At 35.7% G+C, this 13,644-nt stretch overlaps 1 protein-coding gene across 3 annotated transcripts in view; it reads right to left on the bottom strand.

Moving 5' to 3' along the window:
- Nucleotides 1–3,067: 3,067 nt before the first annotated feature.
- LOC106059968 (WD repeat-containing protein 49-like) overlaps nucleotides 3,068–13,644 on the bottom strand; it is a 65,894-nt gene continuing 55,317 nt past the window's right edge. For all 3 annotated transcript variants that reach the window (XM_056020721.1, XM_056020719.1, XM_056020720.1), the window contains exons 15-21: nucleotides 12,795–12,931; nucleotides 12,019–12,161; nucleotides 10,486–10,659; nucleotides 9,893–9,974; nucleotides 8,911–9,056; nucleotides 6,674–6,820; nucleotides 3,068–5,725 (exon numbers count right to left, since the gene is read on the bottom strand). In XM_056020721.1, the coding sequence (XP_055876696.1) occupies nucleotides 5,423–5,725; nucleotides 6,674–6,820; nucleotides 8,911–9,056; nucleotides 9,893–9,974; nucleotides 10,486–10,659; nucleotides 12,019–12,161; nucleotides 12,795–12,931 (1,132 nt within the window). In that variant the 3' untranslated portion in view covers nucleotides 3,068–5,422. The remainder of the gene's footprint in view (nucleotides 5,726–6,673; nucleotides 6,821–8,910; nucleotides 9,057–9,892; nucleotides 9,975–10,485; nucleotides 10,660–12,018; nucleotides 12,162–12,794; nucleotides 12,932–13,644) is intronic.

Raw genomic sequence — 13,644 nt, 5'->3', positions numbered from 1 at the left:
AGTCAAGGCGCCCATGTGTCCACCTAACTCTAGTTGGGGAAAGTCAAGGCGCCCATGTGTGTCCACCTAACTCTAGTTGGGGAAAGTCAAGGCGCCCATGTGTCCACCTAACTCTAGTTGGGGAAAGTCAAGGCGCCCATGTGTGTCCACCTAACTCTAGTTGGGGAAAGTCAAGGCGCCCATGTGTCCACCTAACTCTAGTTGGGGAAAGTCAAGGCGCCCATGTGTCCACCTAACTCTAGTTAGGGAAAGTCAAGGCGCCCATGTGTCCACCTAACTCTAGTTGGGGAAAGTCAAGGCGCCCATGTGTCCACCTAACTCTAGTTGGGGAAAGTCAAGGCGCCCATGTGTCCACCTAACTCTAGTTGGGGAAAGTCAAGGCGCCCATGTGTGTCCACCTAACTCTAGTTGGGGAAAGTCAAGGCGCCCATGTGTGTCCACCTAACTCTAGTTGGGGAAAGTCAAGGCGCCCATGTGTCCACCTAACTCTAGTTGGGGAAAGTCAAGGCGCCCATGTGTCCACCTAACTCTAGTTGGGGAAAGTCAAGGCGCCCATGTGTGTCCACCTAACTCTAGTTGGGGAAAGTCAAGGCGCCCATGTGTCCACCTAACTCTAGTTGGGGAAAGTCAAGGCGCCCATGTGTCCACCTAACTCTAGTTGGGGAAAGTCAAGGCGCCCATGTGTCCACCTAACTCTAGTTGGGGAAAGTCAAGGCGCCCATGTGTCCACCTAACTCTAGTTGGGGAAAGTCAAGGCGCCCATGTGTCCACCTAACTCTAGTTGGGGAAAGTCAAGGCGCCCATGTGTCCACCTGACTCTAGTTGGGGAAAGTCAAGGCGCCCATGTGTCCACCTGACTCTAGTTGGGGAAAGTCAAGGCGCCCATGTGTCCACCTAACTCTAGTTGGGGAAAGTCAAGGCGCCCATGTGTCCACCTAACTCTAGTTGGGGAAAGTCAAGGCGCCCATGTGTCCACCTGACTCTAGTTGGGGAAAGTCAAGGCGCCCATGTGTCCACCTAACTCTAGTTGGGGAAAGTCAAGGCGCCCATGTGTCCACCTAACTCTAGTTGGGGAAAGTCAAGGCGCCCATGTGTCCACCTAACTCTAGTTGGGGAAAGTCAAGGCGCCCATGTGTCCACCTAACTCTAGTTGGGGAAAGTCAAAGCGTTTGATCGTTTTGCTGGCCACATGATACCCTGTTCGGTAACTGTTGGCCACAGAAAAGGATAACCTTAACATTACCTGCCCTCTAGATCACAAGGTCTGTAAGGGAAACTTACTACCTACTGTTGTCCAGAGTGAAGTGGCCAGACTAGTTTGTATACCTAGAGTTTGTTTCTATGTAGAACATTGTAAAGGGCAGAAGAAATTCAATCTAACAGGAGCTGTACAAAAAAGAAAAAGGGAGTTAAAGAATGAGGGAGCTAAGTTTGAGTATGAAGTGAGAGACTGAACGAGGAAGAGAGAGGTGGGGATGACATGGGGTAACAAAAATGATGTGATGCCAAGATGATGATAAGAACGGGTAGGAGGGGGCTGGGTGGAGGCACATCATCAACTTGCAGAGAGATGTACTTTGTATGACGTTTCCAATTTGTGGGTGTAAATTGAGTTTGTGTTTATAGCGCCGCGCTGGTCTCGTCCTGTTAATGAAGTTATTCCATTTTATATACATACATACTTTCAATACATACTACACAGCTACTAGCGGAATGCATGTTTAGACACTTTCTGAAAGTTTAACACACTGAAATGGATTGAATTGATGGAGTCTAGTTCAACTTCTTAGTTATAACAAAATACTTTAAACAAGTAACCTTTTTTTAAAGCTATTCCTTCTTTATAAGTCTGTACAACTTCACACCGTCAAATGCTTTGCATGTAGAAAAACAAAATGTAAGATTAATTTAGAAAAAAGGAAAAATTTTGTTCCTCTCCCTTTTCCCCCAACCGAAAAACAAACATGGTTACCCCCCTTGTATAAATCTACTCAATGTATAGAAGATTTCTACTTTCTTATATAGATACAGACTTAGAAACATTAAAAGAAAGTAGTCTAAACTATAATACTAGATCTTGTTACAGTATTGATATTGCGTATTCATAAACTGTATAAGCATCGTGTGCATATTGTCCTACATTAACTCTAGCAGTTCAGCTCATGATTTCTACGCAAAGAGTTCATAGACGTCTATTTCTTTCTTTAACTCTTTACTGATTGCGTACTGGAATTCCGACTGGGGTGTGTTCAAAATAGATCCAATTTCATTTTATGACGATCATATTTTGAAAAAATATAACGGTCAGACCATAGTTTTCCCAGTGCGGCTAATTAGCCAGTAATTGTCTTCTTAGAGATGCACATATACAATCAAATTTCAAGGAAAATAGAACAGTTTTCGAAATCTGTGTCCATTTTCCAGGTTTCACCCATGAAGCAAGCAATAAGATAAATTGAAAAAAAAATATTAACAAACGTTTTGGGGATTGTTCTATTTTGATTTAATTCTTTATTTTAATTTTTTATCAACTTTTTTTTATCACCAAATTTGTTTCGAGACAGTCTATAGACAGTCGATCTTTTTATTGTGAAAAAAAAAAGAGGATGGAAGCTCAGTTATTCCCCTTTAGAAATTTTTCTTAAAGAAAACAAAACTATGGGTCTTGAATGTCGTATCACTGGAAGAAGTTTGATTTTGTTGCGACATTGTTGTCGACAAAACGTTGTATATAAACAACTGGAACTAATGCTTATTAAATAACTCAATGATAAAACATTTTTAGCCATCCTACAATGGAACGAAGCGTTGTCAACTTTGTTATTTCTTGTATTCTTTGAATATTTCAAAACAAAAGTAGTTACCAATAATTAATTAGCTAATTAGTGGGTTTTTTTTTCATTCTTCCCCATGTTGTCATTGACAATGAATAATCGTACAAAGTTTCAACTAGATTCGAGAATTAAAAAAAAAACATTTAAAAGAATCGTGGTAGATAGACAGACAGATGGAGTGAGTTTATATATGCTTTTTAAAAAGCATATGCAATGTTTTGACACACAGTATATCTAATTAAACGATTTATTCAATGATAAATAATTATAATCAATATTAAGAAGAACATAGCAAGAAATAAATGTGTCAATACTATTCCAAAGTTTTATTTTATCCCAAAAGAAAAAAAGTGTGTCTTCTTACTGTGCACTGCACAGAATTCAACAAATAACAAAGAGAAAAAAGACCGTTAGTCTATTAAAGTACATCTGATGCATTCATGCGTCAATGGAAAATCAACCATTCAATTTTAAGATCTATAGGTCAGAAATGACAATGCTGATTTAACAATTCAACCAACCAGTAAGTCATTAATAACTTTTCTTAGGATGACACACTAGATTGTTTGTATTCATCGCTAAGTTGTATATTCGCGTATTGGACCATCAGTTCATAGTGTACAGATTCTAAACAGAATGTAGAATGAATGTAGTCAACAGTCAAATAAAGTCACAAATGTTGCTATCCGTCCACTGTTATCAGTACAACAGATCATGACAGGAGGTATCCAGTCTACTGGCTAGGACAAGTCACATTTCCTGCTGAACCAAGAGATAAAGAGACTGAACAAAAATGTCTCTATTCTAATACTTAATAAGTCAATCGATTGATCTGCCACTTTAAATTAGTTCTTGATGTTTCCTTTGTTCCGCCCTTACATACAGCGAGTGTTCGAGTTTCTAGCTCACAAAATCGATCAAGTATTCTCTTATTTAGTTCGTTTATTCACTTGAACTTTTTTATTTGTTAGCTTCTTAACTCTTTATCTGTCTCACTTTCTCTCACACTTACGCACTCACTTATTCTTTTTTTTTTTATCTGTCTCTCTCTCTCTCTGTCTCTCTCTCTCTCGTGAGAGAGCGAGCGCTTTTTTCCTCTTATTTTAAGCTCATTTTTTCCCCTATTTGTCAACTTTGATACTGACTGGAGATTTTAAAATGGAGAAAAGCAAAAAAAAATATATTTCTAGACTGGGACATGATACAGAGAGAAGGGGAATTATTTTTACCATGGTCAAATTAAAGAGAAATAATCTTATATAGAAAAATATTCAATATACATCGAAAAGACTTCTTAAACAGAGCTACAGTTCATTTTAGAGTAGGTCCCAAGAAAATAGAAAGTGTCCCAATGGTGTAGCATTTGTATATAACATTATTTTATTTATAAATTATTTTTAAAACAAAAGGATTAAATCATCCGTGTTATAAGTTTCATTTAAATACATATATGTTAATTTTCAATAACATTCAATTAGATGCTCACAACATACAGAGAGATCCCAAATAACTCAATGGGTAAGACTTACACAGACCAATGCACAACGTAAATGATCATGGATGATCCTCAAAACCTCGATAATGTGGGAATCACAAGATTGGTGGGGTGTAATGGTATTGTACTTGAAAAAAAAACTTAGTCGGTAATGTTTTAATTCCGACATTAAAGACTTCTAAACTCCTACCGTAATGCCATTACAAAATCATTAACTAGTTTAAGAAGTGCGTGTGATTTTATCTAATAAACAGAATCGAGATTTTTAAAATATTTTTTTAAAGGCAATACCTCCATTATTAAACTTCAAATATAATAAAATAATTTTAAAAAATAATTTTAAAAAATGTTGGTTCAATTCGGGTAACGAACCCGTGACAACGCCAACTGCTAGAACTTACGCATGTTCTCATTGCCCAGCGTTGTGGGATTATTTATTGGTATGTTCATTACATGGACATCTAGAGATCTCTTAGATCTAACACCTAAGGTTCTGATTTGGAAATCTTAAAATCTAGATCTAAATCTAGATGTAATCTCTATTAGATTTACGTAAAATTTTAAATGTACTCAGTTATTGCATAATTACGGTCTTGAGGCTGACTACGCCATGTTGGCCCTAAACTTAGATATAGTCTTCAGTCAAATTTACATTTATTTATTTTTTTCCTTAAAAAAATTATACGGTCAAACTAGAGTTTTCCCCGTGTTAACAACGCGCTGGTAATTCTTTTCTCTGCGATATACATCACCTGTTAATTTTATAGGAAAATCGTTAAAGACGTTTTTGAGATCGTCTGTCCAGGTTCTTGGATCCAGATTCCATGAAGTTATGACTTACACGTATGAATTTTAAAAATGCTAAGGACTTGCAAATTATAAAAAAATATATTCTAACAAAGATAAATGCTGTATTTTGTTTTAGTGTTGTAAACAAGAGAAGGTGAAAAATAAAAAGACAAAGTCAACAAAATTAAAGATTTATAGTGATCAATAAGAAACTATTTTAGATCACAAAATTAATTCTTATCCATAATAAACGTTTTTAGATCATCCATTGACATTTTATTGCATAAAAGTTTGTTTCATTTCTTTAGCGCACAGCTGATGTTTTTTTACCAGCTGTAGACTTTTGTTCATAACTGGATCTGCCTCTTCCAGACGTGACGGAACTCGGCTTAAGTCCCTTTTCCCCTCGAGATGGAGGCTGTTGGACTGTGGACAACTTTTTAGGACCTGTCTGCACACTTGGGGCCACTGGTGGCGGGTCGGGAAGACCAAAGGAGAAGTCCATGTTGATGACGTCCTCTTTGGTCAAGTTTGTCTCTGAATAGCCCTTGTTCTTCATCCTTTGAGGCAATGGGAGAAACTCTGGAACCTGGACCTCACTCCAAGTCTGGGAACATTTGAAACAAACAAGTTACACTGACCTATCCGTCTTTTGTCATCTATCATTTACACTATTAAAGTAGGTCATTAAAAAGTATTGACCAAAACAGTGGACATTAGTTTGGATTTAAAATATGGTCTATTTTTAAGTATTAAATTAATGTTAGAAGGGGGATTTCGATGTGTTCAGTGACTACAGTATCTACATCTAATCGTTGTTACGTTTTCTACTCCGTAAATGGAGTCTTTACAGACTTAACAAATACAATTGAGCTGTGCTATAGTTAGTTCTCAAACGTAATGTTGAAGCACTGTATTGGAGACTAGCTTCTAATACTAAAAAAACTTGTTCTCTTGGTGTCTCTGGTGTAGGACAGTGTTGAGGAGCTCAAAGACATTCAATCATTATGAATTTCTAAAAGCTCCTTTGCTCATCGCATAAAGTATCTTTTGTCAAACCTTTTATCAACTCATTCTGTCTGGTACAAATTCAGATCAAATTTAAACTTTGCATAATTTATCATTGTTCCTAACAAAACACGAATCAATTAAAAAAAATTTACTTGTTATTAAAATAGTGGCAATGGATTTATTTCGATTGATATCTAAATGGGAAATAAATCTTACAGTTTTGAGTTCTATGGTTGTAAATGTGGGATTCTTCCCCTTCTTTTACTTTTCATTATTTAGTTTCAACAGCAATTTTTCAATAAAGCGTCCCTCACATTGTTAGGTTTATTTCTTTTAAAATCTCTATTTCTGACGCTTTTTCCTTTAGGTTATCATAATAGTCCCCCCTCCCACACCCCACGAGAACTTTATATATCTCTTTCTTTTCATTGTTTTTACTTCTATATTTTATTGCTGACATAATATAAGGGCTTATCTTGAGAATTGAGAACAAAATCAAGAGGAGTTTGCTGTGATATTTGAATCCAACCTATGTTCCACTTACTGGTGTGGTCAGTGCGTGATAAGGTGAGCACTGTTTACCAAACTGTGATGTGCTCTGAGGCAGGATCTCACCGAACTGAGCCCTTCGGCCTTGGCGGTCCCTCTGACGTCGCTCCAAATCTTTTTCTACCTTCACTCCCAAAAATGTCTGCGAATTAAACAAGAAATACATTTTTTTAACAGACGACAGGATTTATTGATTGCATCCGTGAAATGGGAGGAGTTGAAATCATCTTTAATGTAGTGCTCAATGTGTTTGTGTCTCTTTCGCTGAATTAGATTGAGCAGACAATAAAAAAGAAGGTTTACTCACTAAAAAAAGTATTCTTGTCTGGTAATGCAAACAAGGGAAATGAAAATTTTGTTTTAGAAATACTTGGTATTTTCTATGTTGAAAATACATTTTTAGGGCCAATTTCGTGGTATTTTATGAATGGAGAGAATGTTTTCCTCTTGCAATTTATCAGTTGACTAAAAAGACCAAACCTAGATACACACCCACGACCAGAAGTTAGGCGTAAAGGATCGTGGAAGTTGTACTCATCCGAAGTAGGAAGAAGGCTGACAATGCTGCGCAGTGTCTAGTGATTACAAATGTGCAAATTACTTGCTTAAAATCAAGGTCACTGAAAGTAACCCTGGTAAAATTAGGTCAACACTTGGACATTCAGGAAACGTTAAATCACAATTTATTAGAGACACTGCACGTGAACATTTGATTCAATGAACTTCCGGCGTTTTTTCTTTTTTAACTTCTGCTAAACAAATAAATAACAAGAAAAACATTAACAATACTTTTTCAAAAAGGCAATACTTCCTTTACGCAACTAATTGAGCGATTGTTTTTCTCTTAATAATTAATGGATTTTAGATTTTAAAACATTTTTTTTACCCTGCCCTTTTCCTCTTTCTCTCCAAGAAGCGAATAGATCGAGTACACCTTTTAATAGCCCAATGATAAGCATTTGATTTAGACTTAGAAGACAATGCGCAGAATTTTCCTGAACATTAATTTATTAAACTCTTGAATCAATAAGGCCTTACATTCGGAAATTCCCGAACACGGTAGTCCTTTCAAAAGCGATGTAGGATCTAGCCAAATTTACATTTATTTTTTTTTTACTTTGATAAATTAACTAGGTGTGATAAATGAGCTCGTAATTCTTTTCTCAGCGATATACACTAGCTGTTAAATTTCTAGGAAAATCGTTAGAGCCATTTTTGAGATCAGTGTCCCCCACCTTCCATGAAGGAGTGACTTGAATAGAGGTATAATAAAAAGGCATCTTTTAATATGTCTGAGTTCCCATCTCGTTCTCATTGTTGTTTTTATTATTAAAGTAAGACATCACCTTTTCTGTATCAAATATTAAGATTTAAAAAATAGAACCTAGAGCAAACGTCTATGGCGGGGATATTGTAAAGAGCTTTTTAGTTAAATGTGTGAAACACGGTAAAACTAGACTAGTGGCCCGTCATGTTGCAATATGTTTTGATATGTTTTGTAGCTAAATAGACGAACAGAAGAAAATGCAACAACAACAAAATTCATGTTGAAATATAGGGAAGAATCGTCAACTCAATGCAGCCATTACAGATAGTAAGGTTAAACACGTGACAGTAAGGTCAAACACGTGACAGTAAGGTCAAACACGTGTTGCAAACTGATTCAATTTAAAAGCGATTTTCTTGGCGTCAGGATAATGTATTTTTAAGCAAGATAAATATTCCTTAAAGATCTTTTTTAGCTTTCTTTTATTGTGTTTTTTAAGTAGACAGTTTTAGCCTGTGCATTTGAGATTCTAAGCAGTTAAATTGATAGGATTGAAGGAATGGATTAGAAAAGATTAAGAAAACTTTAAAAAGCGATAATAAAACAGACAGACAGACAGACAGACAGATAGATAGATAGATAGATAGATAGATAGATAGATAGATAGATAGATAGATAGAAATTATTTACTTTGTGGTAATTTCATTATGTCAATGACGGTCACAGAATTAGTTAATGATTTAAAATGAGGCGCTTGATGATAATATATTTTGTTACATGCAATTACAATTTGATTTATTGCCTTTCATGTTGGAATAATTTGATTATGAATGAAGACCTAATTAGGATGCAGAAAAGCCTGGACACACATTCCCTTTTGCTCTAGCGTTTGTTTTGTTGATGAAGTTTAGAGTTTTAAAAAGTTGATTTCTATCACAATACATCAAAACAACAAGGTTGTTTACGGGTTTGTTGTAAGTGTCTGAAGACTCCGTTCCGCTGCGAGAGAAATGTTTCAGGTCACTGCGTTCCCGTTCGTTGGGCAGATTCTCACTTGCTGTCTCCAAGACGTCGACTATGTTGTCATTAGAAGTAGTCCTTTCTGAATTGTCTGGAAGTGAACAATGAGGGAGATACATCTTACAATATAAACACAATATAAATACAACTGAATCTAAGAAGGAAGGGAAATAAATTATAATCACTATCTAAACAACTGTAAAACTTCGAAATATAGTAATCGACACACACAGATGTTTAGAAAATTTTTAAAAAAAAATATATAAATGGAAAAACTAAACATTTCATTTTTGTACGTTGGAAACGACCAGCGATGTTTTTATTTTCATAGTCCCAATATCTTCAAATAAAGGCGAAGTACTCATAGAAGTACTCATAGAAGTACTCATAGAAGTACTCATAGAAGTACTCATAGAAGTACTCATAGAAGTACTCATAGAAGTACTCATAGAAGTACTCATAGAAGTACTCATAGAAGTACTCATAGAAGTACTCATAGAATTTGTTTTAGAACTCTAAATTACACACACACTGTCTCTTTCTTGCTCTCTTTATGTCTCTCTCTATCTCTGTCTCTTTTCCTCTCTTTTTCTATCTCTATATGTCTCTCTGCTTCTGTCTTATTATGTCTCTCTATCTCTGTCTCTTTTCCTCTCTCTTTCTCCCTCTCTCCCTCTTTGTCTCTCTCTCACTATCTCTTTCTCTCTTACTCTTCTGCGATTGCAGAAACGAATTGACACAATTTTTTTAAAGTATAAAACAATTTTCAAGACCATGTGTTTGTGTGTGCTATTAACGAGGTCAAAGGAACTGTGGTAAGGGGCTAGATCTACATCTGGATCAAGAATTGAGAATGTCAAAAAGTTGTCAGAGAGTTTAGGTTCAAAGGTGAGAGACGTAGCGTGGAGAATATTGAAGTTGGCCTACCTGTCAGGTGGTCTTGTTCTTTGGACCACGGAGTCTTAGGGTGAGCCCAAGTTGACGTGATCTTTAGATTCCATGGAGATTTCTGAGACATAATTTTAGGAACAAAAAAACAAGATTTAATAAAATAACACTACGTAATTTTTCACACAATTGCAATAATATTTCTTACATTTAGATCTGTGTAACACTGAGTGTTAATGAATAATATCTTACAATTTTTTTTCTACCACCCCTGATGAAGATCTAGCTAAGACTTATGCCTTCTTTGAGTCTAAATTTATAAAGAAAAAGTTCCCCTTTCAGACCCTGTGATCTGTAGGTCAGATGATGTAAAGGTCGTCTGTTTCTGTGCCCTACGGTTAACGAGGGTGTCATGTGGCCAGAACAACCAACTACCTCCCTTATTTTTCTCCTAACCAATGTCAGGTAGCCATCAGAGCCGGGTGGACTCAGAGGCGTCGAAAGATCCCGAAGTAAGATATCCCAATTTTCACCGGGATTCGAACCACAGACCTACATTTTGACTAAGTGTTAATTAATTTGCTTGGCTCAAACATTTTTTATACCATTTCATTTTTGATTCGGTGACATACCTGGCCGAATGTTCCAATGTAGTGACCTTCAGGAGACCACAACCTTGCTGTCCTGTCTGTAGATGCTGTAAGGACAAATGTGCCCGAGTCGTGCTGGATGTACTCAACACTCACGACGGCCGAGTCATGGGCCTTCCACCACACTTCTAGTGGGGCCACTTTCTTGACGATGTACTGAAAATATTGAAACATAATAACAAATTAGTAATAAATGACAGTGCAATGAATTATTACAAGACGTTTTGGTTGTCTAAATGACAGTGCAATGAATTATTACAAGACGTTTTGGTTGTCTAAATGACAGTGCAATGAATTATTACAAGACGTTTTGGTTGTCTAAATGACAGTGCAACGAATTATTACAAGACGTTTTGGTTGTCTAAATGACAGTGCAACGAATTATTACAAGACGTTTTGGTTGTCTAAATGACAGTGCAACGAATTATTACAAGACGTTTTAGTTGTCTAAATGACAGTGCAACGAATTATTACAAGACGTTTTGGTTGTCTAAATGACAGTGCAACGAATTATTACAAGACGTTTTGGTTGTCTAAATGACAGTGCAACGAATTATTACAAGACGTTTTGGTTGTCTAAATGACAGTGCAACGAATTATTACAAGACGTTTTAGTTGTCTAAATGACAGAGCAACGAATTATTACAAGACGTTTTGGTTGTCTAAATGACAGTGCAACGAATTATTACAAGACGTTTTAGTTGTCTAAATGACAGTGCAACGAATTATTACAAGACGTTTTAGTTGTCTAAAGAACCCAATGTTTAACAAAAAGACGATAAGAGAACTTATTATTACAATTTAAATCAAGTGTTTCATTAAAATATTTGTGTGTTGTTTTTTTTTTTGCCAACCCTGTCAGGAGAAGCTGCTATATGTGTGCAATTGATTTTTATGGTCACCAGAAACTAAAGTTGATTGTTTTTATGTATACTAGTTTTCAATATACATGGACACTTGTTTTTAAAAGTATGTATACTAGTTTTCAATATACATGGACACTTGTTTTTAAAAGTATGTATACTAGTTTTCAATATACATGGACACTTGTTTTTAAAAGTATGTATACTAGATTTCAATATATATGGACACTTGTTTTTAAAAGTATGTATACTAGTTTTCAATATACATGGACACTTGTTTTTAAAAGTATGTATACTTGTTGTCAATATAGAGTTCTGTCCAGCACTCTGCCATTCCGCACACTAGAGCACACCATTTAGACTAAGACAAGAACACATCAGAGACAGAACTTCTTCCACCCAAGGTTTGTGCTGAAATGGGCCCAAGACATAAACGAGAAATAGAACAACTTTTACAAAGCTTATTGTCAACTCTGTCTGTCTGGTAAAATGTTTGAACACGTTATTTCTCCCACTCCCAATGTCAGATGAAGACTTGAAGGTTTACTCAGGTATAGTTAACAGAATGCTCGAACTGTTTCACAAAGTGAATGAAAAGATGTGAAAAAGAAAACTCTGTGTGTGTGTGTAAGCTTTTGAATGTATTACTTACCCCTTCATTTTGAATGCAGTAGCTGCTGATGTTCCAACATTTAATGACGCCTTGTGTATCTCCAGTAATCAGGAGGCTATCGTTGGCTGTAGAACACATGGCCAGCACAGACTCATCTGGACAGTTAGGGACATAGAAGTAACCTGTGGGTCAAGAGAGTAAAACTAAACATTGTAAAGGAAAGGATAACAACAAATGTTTTGTCAAATATATATGAAGCCAACTGAGTGCCTTAGTGTGGGACTCAAGTTTATCCTTTATACTTTTTTAATATATAATCATCTTAAACTTTAATTTGGTTGGCTCTTTTTATTTTGAACACGAATTAAGCGGGAATTTCCGCACTCGACTCTTCTCTTTTTATACAGCAAAGAGTTCAATAAATAACAAAATACATAAACATTTCTCATCCTATTTTATGCAGAAATTATAACTTGACTTTTTAATAGAATAACTTGTGTGAAATTGATTACAGTATGTGTAAACAATAATGAAGCATTAGAAGAGTATGATTGGAATGAGAAATTAATGGGATAATTGAGCTTCATAAAGGAGGAATGGATTTTTTAAGATTATATTTATTGTTAATCATCTCAAAATGTGAATGATTCTTTTGGAAGGTTGTTTGTTTTTATTTTATAATTATTACTTCTTTTGTCAAAAGTAATAAAAATATTTTCATTACCTTTTAAGAAAAAGAAACAAAATTCATTCAAAGGCCAGTCACTCGGTATAAAGAAGAATATTATATTTATAGTTGTAGTTATCTCCCTTACCCATTTCTTTGTTGGAGATTGATATGTTCCACCACCTCAGTTTCCCGGCTTCACTTGAGATTAGAACTGCGCTCTCTGTAAATCGGACGCTTGCTCTAGCCTTCAGGAACATGAGCTTGTCCACTGGTGCAACTTGTCTAGTGTAGTTACAAGAACAGAGATGGTTCAACTTAAGTATATGTTGGCATGCAAAACCTATACATATGGACATTTTATATAAACCTTGGACAAACATTTCCAATGTAATCTAAAAGAAATTCAATAAACTGTGACCATTTAAAGAAGATATGTCAGGTCACTATAGAATGTCAGACACCACAAGAATATTTGAACACAACTAAATGAAAGACCTATAAAAAATATATGACCAATAACAAATATATGACCAATTCAAGATACATGACATTCAAGATATGACCAATTCAAGATACATGACATTCAAGGTATATGGCCAATTCGATGAATCCATCTACCAGGAGAAGGTGCAGTGTATAAGTTATTAAGCTCTAATGAACCAAGGAGTCCTGGTTTCAAATCCTGTGAAGACTGGGAACTTTAATGTCGGAATCTTTAGGGCTCCTCTGAGTCAACCCGGCTCTAATGGGTACCTAACAGTTAATTAGTGGGTGAAAAATAAAATCAGCTGGCCACATAACGCCTTCGTTAACCGTGGGTCACAGAAATAAATAACCTTTACATCATCTACCCCATAGTTTGCAAGTTTTGAAAGGGGAACTTTATCTACCAGAAGATTTATGTATTCTGTAGCAGTACATTAAATGAAGATATAATAAGATCAATACAAAAGGTCAAAACAAACATTTGACATACAATCCTGGAGATCAATATA

The sequence above is a fragment of the Biomphalaria glabrata genome, chromosome 2 (genome assembly GCF_947242115.1).
Source record: "Biomphalaria glabrata chromosome 2, xgBioGlab47.1, whole genome shotgun sequence".
Lineage (NCBI taxonomy): Eukaryota > Metazoa > Mollusca > Gastropoda > Planorbidae > Biomphalaria > Biomphalaria glabrata.
The sequence above is the reverse complement of the archived record's forward strand: the minus strand, read 5'-3'. Positions and strand labels throughout refer to the sequence as shown.